At 40.3% G+C, this 20,172-nt stretch overlaps 1 protein-coding gene across 2 annotated transcripts in view; it reads left to right on the forward strand.

Annotated features, from left to right (window-relative positions):
- The window catches only part of igsf9bb (immunoglobulin superfamily, member 9Bb), a 199,357-nt gene that overhangs the window by 171,250 nt on the left and 7,935 nt on the right, over positions 1 to 20,172 (forward strand). Inside the window, exons 15-19 of one of the 2 annotated variants that reach the window (XM_026328829.1) lie at positions 6,511 to 6,595; positions 9,507 to 9,671; positions 10,393 to 10,438; positions 17,061 to 18,698; positions 19,769 to 19,814. In XM_026328829.1, coding sequence (XP_026184614.1) covers positions 6,511 to 6,595; positions 9,507 to 9,671; positions 10,393 to 10,438; positions 17,061 to 18,698; positions 19,769 to 19,814 — 1,980 coding nt within the window. The remainder of the gene's footprint in view (positions 1 to 6,510; positions 6,596 to 9,506; positions 9,672 to 10,392; positions 10,439 to 17,060; positions 18,699 to 19,768; positions 19,815 to 20,172) is intronic. The other variant, XM_026328828.1, reaches the window with a different exon arrangement.

Consider the following 20,172-nt stretch of genomic DNA (forward strand, 5'->3'; position numbering starts at 1 on the left):
AGCAGTAAGTTGTCTATCAGTTTCGTGGTGCCAAATAATATTTAGTACATTATCGCCCAGTTTTCAAGTAAATGAGCACATTATAATGGCAAATCTGGGGCAAAAATGTACTGTCAGGCTTTATACTTTATGATGACTGATATCAAATGCAGCATTATTTCAAAAGTTTGCCCTGTGTTTCAGCAGGCTGGTTACCTCAGATATTATCTCAATGCACAAAATATTTTTTGTTAGATATATAATGAATGTAAGAGTATGGAAACACTGAGGCCATTGTCAGACTGCAGGTAAACTAAATTTGCTTTCCAAAAGTTGCTGTTAATCAAATTCTGCATATACAGTGGGTACGGAAAGTATTCAGACCCCTTTAAATTTTGCCAAAATTGCCATTTGCCAAAATCAAAAAAGTTGATTTTATTTCTCATTAATGTACACTCAGCACCCCATCTTGACAGAAAAAAACAGAAATGTAGAAATTTTTGCAAATTTATTAAAAAAGAAAAACTGAAATATCACATGGTCATAAGTATTCAGACCCTGTGCTCAGTATTGAGTAGAAGCACCCTTTTGAGCTAGTACAGCCATGAGTCTTCTTGGGAATGATGCAACAAGTTTTTCACACCTGGATTTGGGGATCCTCTGCCATTCTTCCTTGCAGATCCTCTCCAATTCTGTCAGGTTGGATGGTGAACGTTGGTGGTCAGCCATTTTCAGGTCTCTCCAGAGATGCTCAATTGGGTTTAGGTCAGGGCTCTGGCTGGGCCAGTCAAGAACTGTCACAGAGTTGTTCCGAAGCCACTCCTTTGTTATTTTAGCTGTGTGCTTAGGGTCATTGTCCTGTTGAAAGGTGAACCTTCGGCCCAGTCTGAGGTCCTGACCACTCTGGAAGAGGTTTTCTTCCAGGATATCTCTGTACTTGGCCACATTCATCTTTCCTTCAATTGCAACCAGTCGTCCTGTCCCTGCAGCTGAAAAACACCCCCACAACATGATACTCCCACCACCATGTTTCACTGTAGGGAATTGTATTGGGCAGGTGATGAGCAGTGCCTGGTTTTCTCCACACATATCGCTTAGAATTAACGTCATAAAGTTCAATCTTGGTCTCATCAGACCAGAGAATCTTATTTCTCATAGCCTGGGAGTCCTCCATGTGTTTTTTGGCAAACTCTATGCGGGCTTTCATGTGTCTTGCACTGAGGAGAGGCTTCCGTCGGGCCACTCTGCCATAAAGCCCCGACTGGTGGAGGGCTGCAGTGATAGTTGACTTTGTGGAACTTTCTCCCATCTCCCTACTGCATCTCTGGAGCTCAGCCACAGTGATCTTTGGGTTCTTCTTTACCTCTCTCACCAAGGCTCTTCTCCCACGATTGCTCAGTTTGGCTGGACGGCCAGGTCTAGGAAGAGTTCTGGTCGTCCCAAACTTTTTCCATTTGAGGATTATGGAGGCCACTGTGCTCTTAGGAACCTTGAGTGCTGCAGAAATTCTTTTGTAACCTTGGCCAGATCTGTGCCTTGCCACAATTCTGTCTCTGAGCTCCTTGGGCAGTTCCTTCGACCTCATGATTCTCATTTGCTCTGACACGCACTGTGAGCTGTAAGGTCTTATATAGACAGGTGTGTGCCTTTCCTAATCAAGTCCAATCAGTTTAATTAAACACAGCTGGACTCCAATGAAGGAGCAGAACCATCTCAAGGAGGATCAGAAGACATGGACAGCATGTGAGTTAAATATGAGTGTCACTGCAAAGGGTCTGAATACTTATGACCATGTGATATTTCAGTTTTTCTTTTTTAATAAATTTGCAAAAATTTCTACATTTCTGTTTTTTTCTGTCAAGATGGGGTGCTGAGTGTACATTAATGAGAAATAAAATGAACTTTTTTGATTTTGGCCAATGGCTGCAATGACACAAAGAGTGAAAAATTTAAAGGGGTCTGAATACTTTCCGTACCCACTGTATATAAAATCAGTTGTAAAAAGTAACAGTGTAGGTGTGCACTAGGCTAACTTTCTGGGTCGCTGGATTTTACTGCATAGCAATCAATCTCTTGCCATTTTTTGTTTTTACGCTCTGTCTTAATTTGTAGATAGCATACAAAGCTCATATAAGGTTTTATTTCCTCAAGTTTGAACCCACCAAACAGTGAGAATAGCAACTGCAACATGAAATTAAATGCCCCGTGATATACTATATCAACAGAAATTGTGAATACAGTATGCTTTTTAGAGAAGAAGACATTTTGTGGAGTGATTTTCACTACAGCTACAGAAAATCAATATATTTTTACTGATTTGGGTGAGGACAAAATGCTTCTTTTTCAGAATTTCACATCTTGCTCATGTCAGCTAATTCTCCTACCATGACATATTCTTTGTTTAATCTAACCACCACTCTCAGTTCTATGAGAATGCTTTTATCTCTCCTTCGCTTGCACAGCAAACACCCACACACACTTTTCCCCAGCTATCTTTCCATACACACACTATACCTAGCTTTTATAACTTTTCTGCTGCAAATTTCTTACTATATTAGTTAAGTTCATTTTACCAGGAGGGACCCTCTTTTTAGTTATTTCCTTTTGAATTGGGGTGATGGGGGCATTTGGTGTGATGTTTGTGCTGACAGACTTGTCCACATAAAAATTTGCAATCTGTCCTTGGAAAGTGTAGGTAAGACCTGAACTAACAACTCATTCCACAGCATATGTTTGAGAAGGTACAGCCAAGTAGATTGTGCTCCTTAAGTCTGTCTTTTTAAAAATTTCTTTAAACAAGTACTTGGATGGTTTAGTAGCACACAACACTAAGTCTGGGTGTTATGGGAACTTACACAAACTTACTGCTGTTAGATCTTTGGGCATGGAAGACCTTAAACTCCAGCTGTCACTGTAGCCTTCCTGTAATGGGCCTAAGACCTGATAACATCACTATGACACAATCATGAATATTTTTTTTTTGTTTTAAAACAGCCCCTCCAGAGTTACAGACACCATTAGTACTGAGTAGTACTGCGTGTGACATGTAAATTGACCTTTTGTGTGGGTGTGGGTATAAACTCAGTAGCATGCCATTTAATAAATGCAACCACAGGGGGGCACAATCCAGTGTCTTCATGTGCCAGTCCGGGCAAATGCAGAGGGTTGTGTCAGGAAGGGCATCCGACGTAAAATTTCAGCCAAATCAAACATGCAAATCACAAATACGACTTGCATACTGGATCGGTCGCGGCCCGGGTTAACAATGACCGACACTGGTGCTGTTGACCTACAGGATGCCATTGGAAATTGGATGACTGTTGGTTGAAGAAGGAGAGGAGGAAGGCGTGTTCGTAGGCAAAAAGAGAAAAGGAAGGACAGGAGTGTAGGACAGAGTAGGGACTTTGAATGTAGGGACTTTGTCAGGGAAAACTAGAGAGTTGGCTCATATGATGGAGAGAAGAAAGGAGGATATCTTGTGTGTTCAGGAGACCAGGTGGAAAGGTAGCAAGGCTTATAAATTAGGAGCAGGGTTCAAGCTGTTTTATCATGGTGTGGATGGAAAGAGGAATGGAGTAGGAGTTATCCTGAAGGAGGATTTTGCTAGGAATGTTCTGGAGGTGAAGAGAGTATCAGATAGGGTGATGAGTCTGAAGCTGGAAGTTGAAGGTGTGATGTTGAATGTTGTCAGTGGTTATGACCCACAAGTAGGATGTGAGTTAGAAGAGAAGGAGAAATTCTGGAGGGAGATGGATGAGGTGATTCAGGGTATCCCTGGTAGTGAGAGAGTGGTGACTGCGGCAGACTTCAATGGACATGTTGATGAGGGAAACAGAGGTGACAAGGAAGTGAAGGGTAAGTTTGGTATGCAGGACAGGAATGCAGAAGGACAGATGGTGGTAGACTTCGCAAAAAGGATGGAACACATCCAGTGAACACATTTTTCCAGAAAAGGGAGGAGCATAGGGTGACATATAAGAGTGGAGGCAGGAGCACACAGGTTGATTACATCTTGTGCAGACGTTTCAACCTGAAAGAGATCAGTGACTGCAAAGTAGTGGCTGGGGAGAGTGTAGCCAGACAGCATAGGATGGTGGTGTGTAGGATGACTCTGGTGGTGAGGAAGATGAAGAGGACAAGGGCAGAGCAGAGGACCGAGTGGTGGAAGTTGAAAAAAGAAGTGTTGTGTCGCTTTCAGGGAGGAGCTAAAACAGGCTCTGGGAGGTCAGGAGGTTCTTCCAGATGACTGGACAGCTACAGCTAAAGTGATCAGGGAGACAGATAGGAGGGTACTTGGTGTGTCATCTGAAAAGAGGAAAGCAGATAAGGAGACTTGGTGGTGGAATGAGGAAGTTCAGGAGTGTGTTAAGAGGAAACGGTTAGCTAAGAAGAAGTGGGACACTGAGAGGTCAGAAGAGAACAGACAGGAGTACAGGGAGATACAGCGTAAGGTGAAGGTAGAGGTGGCAAAGGCCAAACAGAGGGCGTATGAGGATTTGTACGGTAGGTTGGACTCTAAATAGGGAGAGGTGGATTTGCACAGGTTGGCGAGGCAGAAAGACAGAGATGGGAAGGATGTGCAGCAGGTTAGGGTGATCAAGAACAGGGATGGAAATGTGTTGACAGGTGCCACAAGTGTGATGGAAAGATGGAAGGAATACTTTGAAGAGTTGATGAATGAGGAAAATGTTAGAGAGCCGAGAGTAGAAGAGATGACTGTTGTGGAGCAGGAAGTAGCAAAGATCAGTGAGGAAGGCGTTAAAGAGGATGAAGAGTGGAAAGGCAGTTGGTCCTGATGACCTACCTGTGGAGGTATAGAAGTGTTTAGGAGAGGTGGCAGCAGAGTTTTTGACTGGGCTACTTAACAAGATCTTGGAGAGTGAGAGGAGGCCTGAGGAATGGAGGAGAAGTGTACTGGTGCCCATCTTTAAGAACAAGGGAGATGTGCAGAGTTGTGGAAACTACAGAGGAATAAAGCTGATGAGTCACACAATGATGTTATGGGAAAGAGTAGTGGAGGCTAGGCTGAGGTCAGAAGTGAGCATTTGTGAGCAGCAGTATGGTTTCATGCCAAGAAAGAGTACCACAGATGCAATATTTGCTTTGAGAATGCTGATGGAGAAGTACAGAGAAGGCCAGAAGGAGCTGCATTGTGTCTTTGTAGATTTGGAAAAAGCGTATGACAGGGTGCTGAGAGAGGAGCTGTGGTTTTGTATGAGGAAGTCTGGAGTGGCAGAGAAGTATGTTCAAGTGGTGCAGGACATGTATGAGAGCTGTAAGACAGTGGTGAGGTGTGCTGTAGGGGTGACAGAGGAGTTCAAGGTGGAGGTGGGACTGCACCAAGGATCGGTTTTGAGTCCCTTCTTGTTTGCTGTGCTGATGGACAGATGAGGTTAGACAGGAATCTCCGTGGACCATGATGTTTGCAGATGACATTATCATCTGTAGTGAGAGCAGGGAGCAGGTGGAGGAAAATCTAGAGAGGTGGAGGTTTGCTCTGGAAAGGAGAGGAATGAAGGTTAGCCGCAGTAAAACAGAGTACATGTGTGTAAATGAAAGGGACTCAAGTTGAACGGTGAGGTTACAGGGAGTAGAGGTGAAGAAGGTGGAGGATTTTAAGTACCTAGGGTCAACAGTCCAGAGCAACGGAGAGTGTGGAAAAGAAGTGAAGAGACATGCAAGCAGGTTGGAACGGGTGGAGGAAAGTGTCAGGTGTGATGTGTGACAAAAGAGTGTCAGCAAGAATGAAAGGAAAGGTGGACAAGACAGTGGTGAGACCAGCAATGTTGTCTGGTTTAGAGACAGTGGCACTGAGAAAAAGACAGGAGGCAGAGCTGGAGGTAGCAGAGCTGAAGATGTTGAGGTTCTCTTTGGGAATGACGAGGATGGATAGGATCAGGAATGAGTACATCAGAGGGACAGCTCATGTTAGATGTTTTGGAGAAAAAGCCAGGGAAGCCAGATTGAGATGGTTTGGACATGTTCAGAGGAGGGACATGGTAAGCAGCATTCTTTTACATTGGTAAAAGAATGCTGAGATTAGAGCTGCCAGGAAGTAGGAATAGAGGAAGACCAAAGAGGAGGTTCTTGGATGTAGTGAAGGAGGATATGAGGATAGTTGGTGTGGGTGAGGAGGATACAGAAGATAGAGTTAAATGGAGGTGGATGATTTGCTGTGGCAACCCTTGAAGGGAAACAGCCAAAAGGAAAAGAAGAAGCATGCCATTTAATAAAAAAAAAAAAAAAAAAAAACAGAAATCAAAATCATTAAAAATGTAGCTTACAACAGACAACGTATTTCATTGTGGTTCTCATATAGGAATGATACATTTTTATATTCCTTCATTTTCTAACTGTTCTTACATTAAGCCTTTTAATCTGATAAATTTTGGCACGAAAACATAACTAAAATAAAATATAACTGTCAGTGACACAGACAGAATCCTAGGGCCCACATGAATCTTTCTGACACCAGATATGAGATACTCATGGTTTGCCCTCTGAATGTTGTTTCTCTTCTCCTGTTCCTAGGAGGCGTGGTATGAGTTCCGCATCATGGCTGTCATGGATGACATGATCAGTGAGCCTAGTAATGTAGTAGGAGTGTCCAGCACAGGTAAGCTGTTACACCACACTATACATAGGCAGTACAATAATTTTATCTGTAGTCAGACTGAACAAAATTGTAAATATACAAATATCTCATGTATGAATCACACATTATTCAGTATTCTTGAATCAGAGGCTGAATAAATAAAGGGCAGATGTTTTGGATGAAACCCTTGAGTTCAGATTAACTTTTCTTGTCAGTGCTGGGATTCAACCCAATAACCTCTGGCTCTAACCTGCATCTGTAAGCATAGGCTGTCTTAACATTTCTGAGCTAACGAGAGGCTCTAAATCTATTGCACACACAGCAACTTCAACTTCACATTTTACTCACTCAGCACTATTAAATATAAGCTCATTTTACTTGAACACCTCTTTGTAGCATCCTGAAAAGTATGACATCATCATTTTGCCTGTCTTCCAGGGACAAAGAACTGCATTGTGCTAAAAAAAAAAAAAAAAAAAAAAAAGATTAATTAAACCCGGCTTTTTTTGGTCGTCTTGTTTTGAATCTGAAATTAAACCTCTCAAATGTGATGGCACTTCCCTACAGAGGTCACTGAGTACACATCATTTGGTAAAAGCAGCTTTTGTAGAAGAGAACGTTTGCTCTGGAGCCGTTAAACCTTTGGAAGTACTATGCTGCCCCCCACTGGCAAAATAAGAAAGCTGTGCAATGTGGTGTTTAAAGGCTCCTGTCTATTTTTTTATTGATATTAGTTTTGCTGCTGTGCCTATTGTCAATGAATACCATACTAAACACACCCTGTTCTTTGACATATAAATATGTTCTTTGGCTGAGAATACATATAGCTTATGTATTTCAGGACCTAATATTGCTGGTGTTAGATTGCTTAGCATTTTGCTATATCATGCTTCACTGCAGCACATAAACCACTCCAACAAATTCACAACAAAATCTGACATATTGTACCTCCTAATCCTTATAGTGTGATCCATTAGCATGTATATCCCTAAAATAGCTCCAATATTATTAGCTGGGGACAGATGTGGAGACACGAGAGCAGGAGTTAAAGTAGCTGCACAGTAGAGACATTGCCCTTTCTACTACGTGGACTGGGTTTCATTATCATAATCATGCTATGCAACTGTGCCTGACACATTAATTTTGTGATGCATTCCTAATTGCAACACATTGCAACCAGTCATGTTGAACAGAACATCAGAAAGCAAAGCATCATTAAAAGTACAGAGCTATATTTACTGTATTCAGGCAATCTGAGCTGTAATAAATCTCTGACAGTTGTGCACTGTTGTTCTGCAAGTGGTGTCTGCTTATGTTATGGATAAACACTTAATGCCAAAGTGACATGGTATTGTCACCTTTGGGCAGGGCAGCAACAAGCCTCTTTGTCTGTTTTTTTTTTTTTGTACAAACTCTTGCAGAACTAGCACAGTCTAGTACTTCCAACTATATTGCAAACTCCCTTAATTTTTTTCTGTAATTTAAAAAATATCTTTGATTTAAAAAATTTTGTACTTTCAGAAGAGTCTATCCTGAGTCTTTCCATAATACTGACACAGTGCTAAGAACACTAAAAACAACAAGCAACATAATAGTATTAATTAGTTATTAGCCATTATGGCTTAATCATAAAAATGTGTGTGTATTATGGCTCAGTTTGTGATTAAACATTTATGATTATGTTTTGTTGCCACCTACAGGAATATAGTGGTCACAAATCTGAAAAGTAGAAATTATTTAGTGGTCCAGGAGACAACTTGGACTAATGAAATGTAGACTTATAACGTTTTAGTCGACATTCAATGAGAATCGCTGGTGGAAATAGTATTCAGATCTTTTACTTAAATGAAAATAACAATATGCCACTGTACAAATGCACCATTACCAGTGAGAGTCTGGAGATTACAAAACAAGTAAGCTATAATGCAAAATGTGTTGCTTACATATTTGCAGTCATACGTATGTTCATAAAAGAAAATAATATTGACATTTATTGTGTGCACTGGAAATTGTAGTGTTTTGTTTAATCATGGCTTAGAATGGACTTCTCAGTAACATGGGAGACAACTTGAACAGGTGACTATTAATTAATTATTATATTTTTTATTTTAGTCATTTGTAATTACTCTTGTCCAACAGAATTTTTTTTCCAAGCAGAGCACTTTTAGAGGATTTCTAACAGAGTCAGAAACAACCAAAGGTTCTCAATCAGGAAATGTACATGTGTAACCTAATTTCCATTACCTCAGCAGGGTTTATATTAGTGGTATTATTGCCACTGCAGTTTTCTACACAGTACTTTCTGCTGGAAAAACTACAAAGCAACCAGTGACATATAACTTTTGGAAGACAAATTTGGAAGACAGTAGAAGTACAGTAGTAAACCATATTTGAATCTCATTGGCTAAGGCATTGGATGTCTCTTTAGTTATGGGCATGGCAGAAAGCTTAAGACAAACGTGGACATGGCAATAGGGCTTATACAATATGCATACTCAAAGAAAACATCAGAACATACTTATTCAGTTTGTGCACACATATTATTAAAAAGCAATTTAATCAGATCACAGTGCACTTTTTCTGTGAATTCACATTTGTGTGGAAACACACCACTGCATTTTTTCAGTCTCATAAAATGAATTTTGACATTAGCATTAATCTAGAGGAGTGCCATATCCTAAAATTTAGTGAGAAAACTGAAGTTTTCTTACTTTGCTTGCTATATTTAACAAATGCTTCTCCTTACTGCATTGATCACAAATTTCTTTCACATCTGGATAGACCACCTCTGGGCCAGTATGGTATGTATTGTATGTATGTCCAGCTGTAAATTGTAATGTCCCCCTTTTTAACATTTGTTTGCTTCCATCACCACGTTGACACCTTGCTGCATCCACCAATAATCCCTAACTGTTTCTTCCTCCCCTCACAGATGTCTTCCCTCCTCCAGAGATGGTGGAGGAGCGTGGGCTGGCACGGCCTGTGGTGGCTGGTATTGTGGCCACCATCTGTTTCCTGGCAGCAGCTGTCCTGTTCAGTACAATGGCTGCCTGCTTTGTTAACAAGCAGCGCCGGCGGAAGCTCAAGAGGAAAAGAGGTGAAGGCAGTGACCTGCTGATTAATAACCATATTTGAAAAACATATATTCATGGAATTTTAATGATTTTAAGGTTATTGAAGTAGTTGTTATTTCAGTATGTCAAAGTATCTTAACAGGATCACTGTATTAGTTTTGAATACATTACTGGACAACAGTTGCCATTTGCCTAAATGTACTTGATCATGCACTCCGACTGAAACTTCATGCTTTTTATTGTGTTTTCTTTATGGTTTTACTTTACTGTTCTGTAACTGGGCTTCAAATCCTGCCCTAGGCTTGGCAGTAGCAACACTAATGGTTAAGCATTAGAGTTACTAAATTTTATGTACAGTGTATGCTTTTATGTACAGGATCAGTGTTGGCTTTCATGGGGACTAAAAAGACATTTCTCCTCTTGAAAATATGTGACTTCAAGGTCTGCTTGGAAATAAAATGAATCACTGACAGATCATTTGCTTCCTTCTATTGACCTGGCATGCATTTATACTGCCTTTCACTTTAGTGTTTGCAATTCTGCCTGTCAGGAAGGACAATTTAATATGTACTTGTATAATGAGCTTTTTTACTTCATTAGTGCAGAAGTGAATGACAACTTTGCAGTAATTGCAGTGATTACAATATATATAAGCTACTGCACATACTTAATTCTATGATACAGTACTGCATATACTAATTGGACATTTGGATCAATAATAGCCTTTTCTCTTTTTTCTTCCAGACCCTCCTCTTTCCATAACCCACTGCAGAAAAAGTGTGGAAACTCCGTAAGTAACCCCTACTGTACATGACACTGTTATATTTTCCAAGAGCAGCACAATACAGTACTTTACAATAAAACTATGATCAAACCCAAACTGAAGTAATTCTTATATTCAGTTATCAGATTATTATAAACAGTCACAGTTTCTGTCATTGTAAGATTTATACAGTGCTTCTGTAGCATGATCATTATAACCATAAAACCTGAATAGTAACATTATTCAGATTATTCAAATACTTTATTACTCACATATACTGTGGCAATATTTATGTAAAATCCTGTTCCTTTTATATATCCATACTGTGTACAGCAATAAAAAACAAACTTTAACAGGTACATATTCTACTAGCAACACTTTCAAATCACTGCTGTTAAATGTGCTGTCAACCCTCAGTGCTTCTTGTCTCTATATAAATTTCTCAAACACTTAATGATTTCAGTGTAACACCAAGTCGCTTAAATGTCAGGGATATCTATCAGTCCATTTAGGAAGCACAAGTGACTGTGAATCAGTTTCTCCTGCATTGGTGTAAATGAAAGTGACAACAGGTGCAATGGAGGGACAAAAGCAAGACAACCCCCGATAGGGAATGGTTCTGCACGTGGTGACCACAGACAAACATTCTCTCCTTATCTTTCCTGGCTGATTCTTCTCAGATTTTAGGTTTTGCTAGTGTTCTTTTCACTACTGGTAGCATGAGGCAGTGCCTGCAGCCCAGTCAGGTGGCACAGGTAGTCCAGCTACTCCAACATGGCACATCCATACGTGTAGTCACTAGTGAAGTTGCCGTGTCTCCTGCACAGTCTTAAGAGCACAGGAAAGACACCAGGAGACTGGTCGTTACACCAGTAGAGCAAGACTGGGCCATACAGAGGCAGAACAGGATAAGCACTATCAGAGCTCTACAAAATGTCCTCCAGCAGGTTACTGGTGTGCATGTTTCTGATCAAACTGTCAGGGACGACCCACAGGAGGGCCCCGTGTCCTCTAGTACAACCTGTACTCACAGCCCATCACCATGCAGCTGAACTGGCATTCACCAGAGAACACCAGAATTAGCAGGCCTGCTATTGGCTCCCCGTTCTTTTCACAGATGAGAGCAGGTTTGCACTGAGCATATGTGACAGGTGTTAAACGAGTGTGGCTACATCATGGTAAATGTTATGCTGCCTGTAACATAATTAAGCATGACCAGTTTGGTGGTGGGTCAGTGATGATTTGGGGAGGTATATCGGGCATACTGGGATGAAATTCTAGTGACTGTGACTGTCAGACCTTACCCTGGTGTAGCGATCCCTGGGTTCCTCCAGGTGCAGAGTGTGTAAGCAGTTTCTGGATTACATAGACATTGATGTTATTGATTGGGCCTCATGAGATAATTCCAACTGAGCACCTATGGGATATGATGTCTTGGTACATAAGAGGTCACCAAGTGTTGTTGTCATTGTTATTTTGTTCTGAATAAATGATGTACATTAGTAAAGCTTTTCGACTTAAATAATTTGTGTGTGATTTGCCATAGTTTTGCTGTGGAATTTACTGCTTCAGTTCCAAGCTGCTGCTGCTGCTGCTGCTGCTGCTGCTGCTGCTGCTGCTGCTGCTGCTGAGAAGTACATTCAAAAACAGTGATATGAAGATGGGAAAATTAAATGCTAGAATCATGAGGCAAATACCTTAAAGTTTCTACCCTATCATTGATTTAGGGGGAAAAAAAACCTCCAGATTTGCTGATTTCCTATTTTAGATGTACCCCTTAGTTCTTCACAAAATTAAGTCTGTAAAGTTAGTCCTCTGTTTGCGCTTTAATATATTGTAAGATGAATAGTTGAAAAAATATTTTCCCAGTCACCTGTTTACTAGACAAGATTCCAGCTCCAGTAAACTGAATGTGATAAAATAAACGTTCTAAAACTGGATTTCAGATGTCTGTCTAAAATGGGTATATTTATTAGATCTAAGCCTTTGAGAATCCAGTGGTTTACATGTTACAGGACAACACTGTGAGCTTACATTATTATTGCATTATTTTAGGTCTTTTCTTTTCTCTGTCATTATATGACCCTAAACTCTATGCAGTCTGCAACCATGAAGGACATCTCAGCCCCTTAACAAACCTTTTTCAAAGTAGGTGTTTTGATGTGTCATAGCAACAGGTGGAACTAATAACATCAGTCAACCATGTGAGATAGCCGGCATGCACAGAGGCCTCACACAACTAAATACAGAGTGTACTGTAATATGTTAGACCTTCTCTTGACTAGTCACAATGGCTGCAATGGCTGCCGTGAGGTGCTGGATATTGTATTCTCTTTTGAAATGAATCTAATCCTAATCTTCACCAAGTGCTGTTGTAGACAAAGAACACTCGTTAATTTTATTTTCCATACTGTACCTGCATTCTTCAACTTGTTGGACACAGACTTTTGATTTTGGTATCACCAGCCTTATCCTTTAGTGTGAAGATTATGATATTTTCTGACTTTGGCATAAATTGTGGGAGAAACACAAGCACAGGTTTTCATCAGGAGTCAAAAACAATACTTAGATGAACTTAGAACAATGATAGATGCCTTAATCACATACAGTCTCTACATACAGGGACTTGAACACCTACATATTAACTTGGTTTGCCTGATCTGTACATTCCGGACACTGGACAGGTTTGCGTCTGTCTATCTGTGGATGCTTGCCAACATATTTTATGATGTACTGTATAGGCTAATATTTAAGAACTCCAAAGTTACAGGGATGCTACAGGATGGTGCCAGAGCTGCACGGCCCTCATCAGCAAGTCATGTCGCCTGAGAATCTGAGCACGACTGCGAAGAACATCTCATTTTACAAAATGTGTTTTTCTGTACTATCTCCTTCCTCTTCCATCTACCCATACCTGAAGTGCAAGGAACTAATATGTTGCAGAAAATACACAAGAAAAATGAGCTTCACCTATAGGAAGTTAAGTTGTATCATGTAGTACTCTGAGCATTTGGTATTTTGGCCATATACCCTCAATAAATTGAGAATTGTGCAGTCACATTTTCATTCATATTTCTTTCCTGTCTTGCCTTTACCTGCCTCATGTTGTTCCATGATAGTCTTTATAGTCTTCAAGAAGCCTTTTTTTCCTTTTCAAATTTCTTTGTCTCGGATCTTATTTGTGATTCACTGCTGCTTCCTTTGATTTTTAACCCATATAATAATATCAATCTCTCTAATTTTCTGTGACTTTTTTATGAACATAACCATACCATTTCCAGGCTTCCTTTTTACATAAATTTTCTCCCCACTTCTTACTGTCTAATCTCCCACTTCTACAGGAGTCCACTTAGCTTCATTCCGAGCGTTGAGCCCTACTGGGAGGGGCTGGACGCAAGCAGGTACAGACATCAACCTTCTAGTCCTCAGTGAGTGTGCCAACCATTGTCCCCCTGTTCTTGCACTCCTTGCACAATCTGTATACCTCTTAGCGCTATGGTTTAGCCCGAGCTCCTCAGACTCCTGACCTTATCCCATGTTTCTGGCCAAACAAGTGGACCACAATAATGATCATGGTCTGTCAGACATGAAAAATAAAGGATTTTCATCATTAGAAAAGGAAGGATGACCTTTTTTTAAAATAAATGATCCAGCCTGCCGTGTAGATCAAGATTTTAAAAGGTCTGGATGACAAAATAACCATGCAAATGTCTATCAGCTAGATATTTTAATTTTATATTTTAATTTTAATCTTCATCTTTCAATTTAGTATTTTAACATTTTGGGATAAACACTTATTCTCTTTCTTGTTGAGAAGTAAATAAGAATTTATACCCCTCGTTTGTGGACACTAAATGTGAAATTAGTTCAAGGGTCGTTAGCTTAGCTTAGTAGATTCTTCCTCAGACTTTTCAACTCAAGACCCAAATGAGAAATCTGGTCTCTTCCTGGGACCCAAACCTACAAAAATACATGATGTATTGCCAGAATATCTACTATATAAACTATAGACTATACTGACTGTATGAACTATATAATCTAAACATAATAAATACAAAATTAAAATGTATGTGAAATATTTCCATTGATAATGGCTTTATGTACAATAATAACTAGACACCTGTCAATGAACAGGTCCCCTCAACCCACAGAGTTGGGTGTGCCCAGAGAAGATGCACTAAAGTAGTTAAAATTGAAAGCAACATTGGTGACACAAACATTCCACAATGAGATTATTCTGACTAACACATCCAGTGTTTGTAACGATAAATGAAATATGAAATTTAGTTAAACTTCTACTGTCCTCAGGGGTTTGCTAAAACAGTTATAATCAATAAAGATACATCTAAAGCTTCAAAAATGACTTTCCTGGCATTAACATTCCATAATAAGCTTATTCTGACGGAATAACATCATTGCACTGGTTGCACTGGAGTATGGATTAAACAAATTTCAACTAACAGTTTCAACTAACTCCTTAAGACAAGAAAGAAAGTATATGTATTTCTTGGTTAGTAACAGTGCATACAAAATAATGATGATTTACAAGGACAAAAATTAAATTTAACAGAGTGTTATTGTGGTGAATGACACCGTGTGCTATAGGAGAGGCAGCAGATTTTTTAAATTAATATTAATAATATCTAAATTGTGAGAAATGTGATTCCAGAGCAAAGACACCATTCTTGAGATGTACATGCAGTTATAGTACTTTCTTATTGTATTTGTTTGTAATTGTATTTGTCGGCGAGTTATGGTAGGCAGTTACCATAACAGCTACCCTTGTTCTATTCTATTTAGAAATATCCAAATCATTCGTCAGATGTCTTGCACAGCACTCTTCTGCTTATGATAAAAAAATGTTGTTTGAGCTATCTTACCATGCCCCTGCCAATTCCCTTAAATTACTATTCCACCTCAAGGTGATCTAAAACACTTTTGTTTTTGGCACTTCTGAATTGATAGTCTTCACCAATGTTTATTGTTCATTTCCCATCCCAAATGCTGTGACATGCACAATTATACCTGATAATCCACCTTGTCTTGTTCATTGAAAGCCATGGTTTGTTGTCCTGAAGTTGTAGCTTCTAACAACAGCAAATCAGTGCTATATGCGCCTTATGATATAATATACATAAGCGTATGAAAATGATTGTGAAAATTCAGTATTTTATCTAATTGTATATTCAGAGTGAATGTGTTTGACTTATATTTCTACAGCTTCAGAGGTGATGACCAACTCTTCAGTCAGTGGCTATTTGGTACTAATTGTTATTGTTTCAATCTATTGTGTCATTGTGATAAGCATCAGCAGTAGTATAACTCTATTTGTATTAAGTACATGGTAGGAAGATTCTGATTTTATACAGCTTGCATTTCATCTTTGTGGCCACTAATCCATTTGGTTGTAGTCCCAATTTCTAGAGAAACTTTAACAAGATAACATCATTCAAGCCATATTTTTAACACATATTTTTAAAGTTTTTACAAATAAAATCTATTAAAGCTTAACAAGTCTATTCTTAGCCTGTTGTCTTCAAGAAGGTGATGATTATTAATGTTACCAACAGGATTGCTATCAACAAAAATAAATAAATAAAAACATTAGGATTAGCTGTGTTGTTAGTTGAGTTATGTTGTATCAGCACTCAGTGAAGCTTTATAAACTATATCTGACAAGGTACTGCACCCTGGAAACAATTCTTGAATATCCACTCTATATAACTGTATTTTTTTGACAGCCACTTATATCATTAAGTAGTCAAGCTTAGTGACTAAACTGAGGTCTGTTTTTTTGTTTTATTTTACCACTAAATAAAATATTTCACAAAGCAAGATGTGGTTTCATTCCTTCTCCCTTTTAAATTCTTGCCATTTATAACTAGCATATATTGTACATGTCTTTGGAATTAAGTTTCATATAATGTATTTTAAAGTGTCTTATGTACTGGTCATATTCTCGGATACAAGTTATATAGCCCCTACTATAGTCTTTAGTAGTGATGAGTATGGTCAGGATGATTCAGTTATAATATTGATACCACCCAGAACTCACAAATTTAAAACTGGCTACATACATCTTTGGGCTAGTTTTTATGGATTTTGGTACATCAGTCAGTGTTATTCCAACCAAATATTGGAAATTATTTTACTTTTCTATAAGCATCTTTGAGTGTCTTTTTTCCCAACTCTCAGTTACTTAATTACCTGTCTGCTATGCCAGAAACGTATATTGCTGTTGGTGCCAACAACCTTAATCATGCTGCTAGATGATGCTTAATAGTGGAGATGGTATCAAGATTGGTATACAGTGACTTTCTGCAATGACTAAAATTATTTAAACTGTTCTGTCAAAGAGCATAAGGGAAGGTATTTTCTTACAAACCTACAAACCAAATTCTGCATGCATGTATCTATGGGAATGTAGTATGGCTTTAGTCCATATACAAGAAAATGAACGTCAAGCCTCATATCATTCAAAGCTTCATTCTTAATTATACTGATTGAAAATTATGAGGCAGCACATTTTGACAGATAACCTTGTTTATTAATGATCCCTGATCAAACATGTTTAGGTCCAGTTTGCACCAGAGTACCATGGAGATTTTTAAAGTTTTTAATACTCATTTATTCTATAATCTTTTCATAGGTCATCTTCAGGAAAAGTGAGCCCAGAGAGTGTTCGTTCAAAGACATCCGCATCAGAATCATCTGACGATAGTCATGACCAGCATGGGAAGAAACCACCCCCAAGTCCAGGGAAGAAGGAGGAATTGTCTTTATACAAGAAGACAAAAAGAGCAATAACAAGCAAGAAGTACAGCATCTCCAAACAAGAAGCAGAAGCAACAACACCTATTGAACTTATCAGCCGAGGCCCAGATGGACGCTTTGTTATAGATCCCACTGACACAGAAATGTCTGTTAAGCCCCGGAGAATTGAGGGCTTCCCCTTTGTGGAAGAATCAGACCTCTATCCTGAATTCCGGCAGTCTGATGAAGAGAATGATGATCCCAGGCCTTTGCCACCAGTTATGGCCCCCCTTCGGCCTCACCAAATTTCCCCAATCTCCAGTCAGGAATCCTATCTGCAACCTCCAGCCTACAGCCCTCGTTTCCACAGGCCCTTTGAAGGTATGACCATTATGGAGAGTAGTCGGCTCCAGGCCACAGGGCAGATCCGAGGCTCTCTCCACCACAGGGCTTTCTATGGCTATCTAGGCCCACCTGGGGATCATGATCCCCCACCTCCTTTTTACATGCCTGATACCAGCCCTCTCAGCTCTGTCATGTCCTCCCCTCCATACCTTGCTGAGGCTCCTTTTGGTCACCCCATGATTCCTGAAGAAATGGGGGAGGGTGATTTCCCACAATATGCTGTCTCTGGTTTCCCACTTCCTCTGACACTCACCTCTTCCTCTCGTTCACCGGAGATTTGGCAGGGACTGGATTTCACCTTTACAAGTTTGGAGGGGCCTCAGTTCATTTTTCCACCACATCACCCCTTGCATATCCGCCACGATTCCCCCTATGCCCCTCCACCCCATGTTCTTCCTCTTAGTGCTTTCCAGCCTTCCTCCCTCCCATTGCCCACATACCCAGCTGTCCTGCCACTGGAGGCCGCAAAGAGCCACTCTAGCAAGTCTCCCAGCAAGGCTAAGCCTCATGGCTCCCCAGCCAAGCATTTAGCTATGCAAGAGGCACATTTAGGGCAGCTAAGACACACAAGCCACGGTATGGGTGTGCCGGTTTTGCCTTACACCGATCCAAGGGCCCATATTGTCCCTAGCACATTCAGTAGTCTGGACACACGATTGTTTGAAACCACCCCTCGTTTCAGTCCCAGACAGACTCGTAGGATGGATTCAGGCCTGCATCAGGTGGTTCTCCAGCCCTCTCGACTCTCACCCTTAACCCAAAGCCCCCTTAGCTCTCACGAGGGCTCCCCAGAGATTGTAGTACGTCCCAGGCCACGTCCCAGCATTGTCCAGCCTACCATTCCCCCAGAGATGTCTGAGATTACCCTCCTCCCTCCTTCCACAGCCAGCTTCTCAAGGAGATCTTCTCCCTCCTCCTCACCTGCCCAAGGCCAGGGTAGCAGGAGAGCAAGTCCCATCTACCGTTCCCACATGGCCTTTGCCACCTCTGCAACCAGCTACCCAGCTTCCCAGTCCCCGTCACCCCCCATGGAAAGCAGCAACATATTTGGGCAGATACCATCTCAGAGGAGGACTGAGGAGGAGATCCTTCCATCTGAGCCCTCTCCACCCCAGTTGTCAGCTTCAGGGTAGGTGCATTAGGCATGCAGAGAGGGATACCATTAGAGTCATCTGCCCCAACTCATATTGCTTTAATGTGTGAAGTTGCTCTGACATTATGGTTACCTAAGTGCTGTCTGATATCCATCATTTTTGAATTCATCTCTGTGCCAAATTACTTTTATTGTCTAGTTTATGCTTTTTTACACTTATATGAAAAATGAAAATTATGGTTGAAGGAAAACCATTGTGTTTTGATGATTCGTTTGATATACTCTCGAAGCTTACATTTTTTTAAAGGCTGCTTTTCATGTCAAATATCGAATTATAGGTATTCACCCAATGAATCTGAGAAGCATTGCTCTAAAGTTATCACTGTGAAAGGATTTTCTATCAAAAAGGCCAAAAAGTACATTTTTGCAAAAGTAAACTTTTTGTTTTTTTGTGAATTCCAAAATTTTCAAAACAAATTAGAAAATGCATTTGCTTCACAGATTACATTTCAGACCTTTTGGGGCTATAGTCATTCCAGATTAAACTACAGTTGACACTGAAGTATGTAATTTGTTTGGCACAAGCCCCTAAAAGCCTGGGAATGTGCAGACATCACCACAGGATCCCTGTTTTGCCATTTGTATCATGTGGTACCCTGCTTTCACCTAACAGGAGGAATCCCATAATATTCATCCAATTGATTCCCCAGGCCAGTCAAAGACCCATTATGTTATGTTATGTCTAGCGCCAAGCCTTTGAAGATGCCTGTATCATGCAGAGGGATGCTTTAAGAAGAGTTCATCTTGGCAGGCCCTGCGGCCCATCCTCGGCCTTAGTAACCTGACTGTGCATGACCAATTCTCCCTTACCTTCAGATGTTTTCCTACCCTTCCCTTTCTATAACCCTCCTCTCCCTACCCACTTTAATTGCTGCTAGGACACCCCCAGGTCTGACTACCAAGGAAAGATTGTTGGGCAAAGTGTGTCACAGGGCCTGTCCGCTTCTCATGAACTGCAATGTTTCCATCATTATAAATTAGGGGCAGTATGGTGGTTCTTGATAGCTCCTGGAGTCTTACCTGCTTTGTTTTTTGATTGATCTCAGCTATCTGGGCAGCGTTGTTGTGACCAGGTCCTCTACACCGCAATAGGTAAGGGTTGGATCCATGTCTGAAAGGGGGGGGTTAGCAGGTGGGACTTTTTGATCACCTCGTCCTTTAAAGGGGAATACAAGACTCTGAGTCTTTATTTGATTTGTTCCTTTCTTTAGTCAACACGTGTAGTTCATTTTAGTTCTTTCTTTTGTGCTTTTTCTCAAAGTGGCTATGCATTTTATGTTCTGCAGTCTTTAGTATATTATGCATTCTCAGTGATATGCATATACCATTTATTAGCTTATAGATTAGGCCACCAACACGATTTCATGCTTGAGTGGTTTGCTAACTGACCACATATACAAGCAACTTTATGGTCTGTTAATAAGAATACCTTGTCACAGATAAATCAACT

The sequence above is a fragment of the Mastacembelus armatus genome, chromosome 14, assembly GCF_900324485.2.
Source record: "Mastacembelus armatus chromosome 14, fMasArm1.2, whole genome shotgun sequence".
Classification (NCBI taxonomy): domain Eukaryota; kingdom Metazoa; phylum Chordata; class Actinopteri; order Synbranchiformes; family Mastacembelidae; genus Mastacembelus; species Mastacembelus armatus.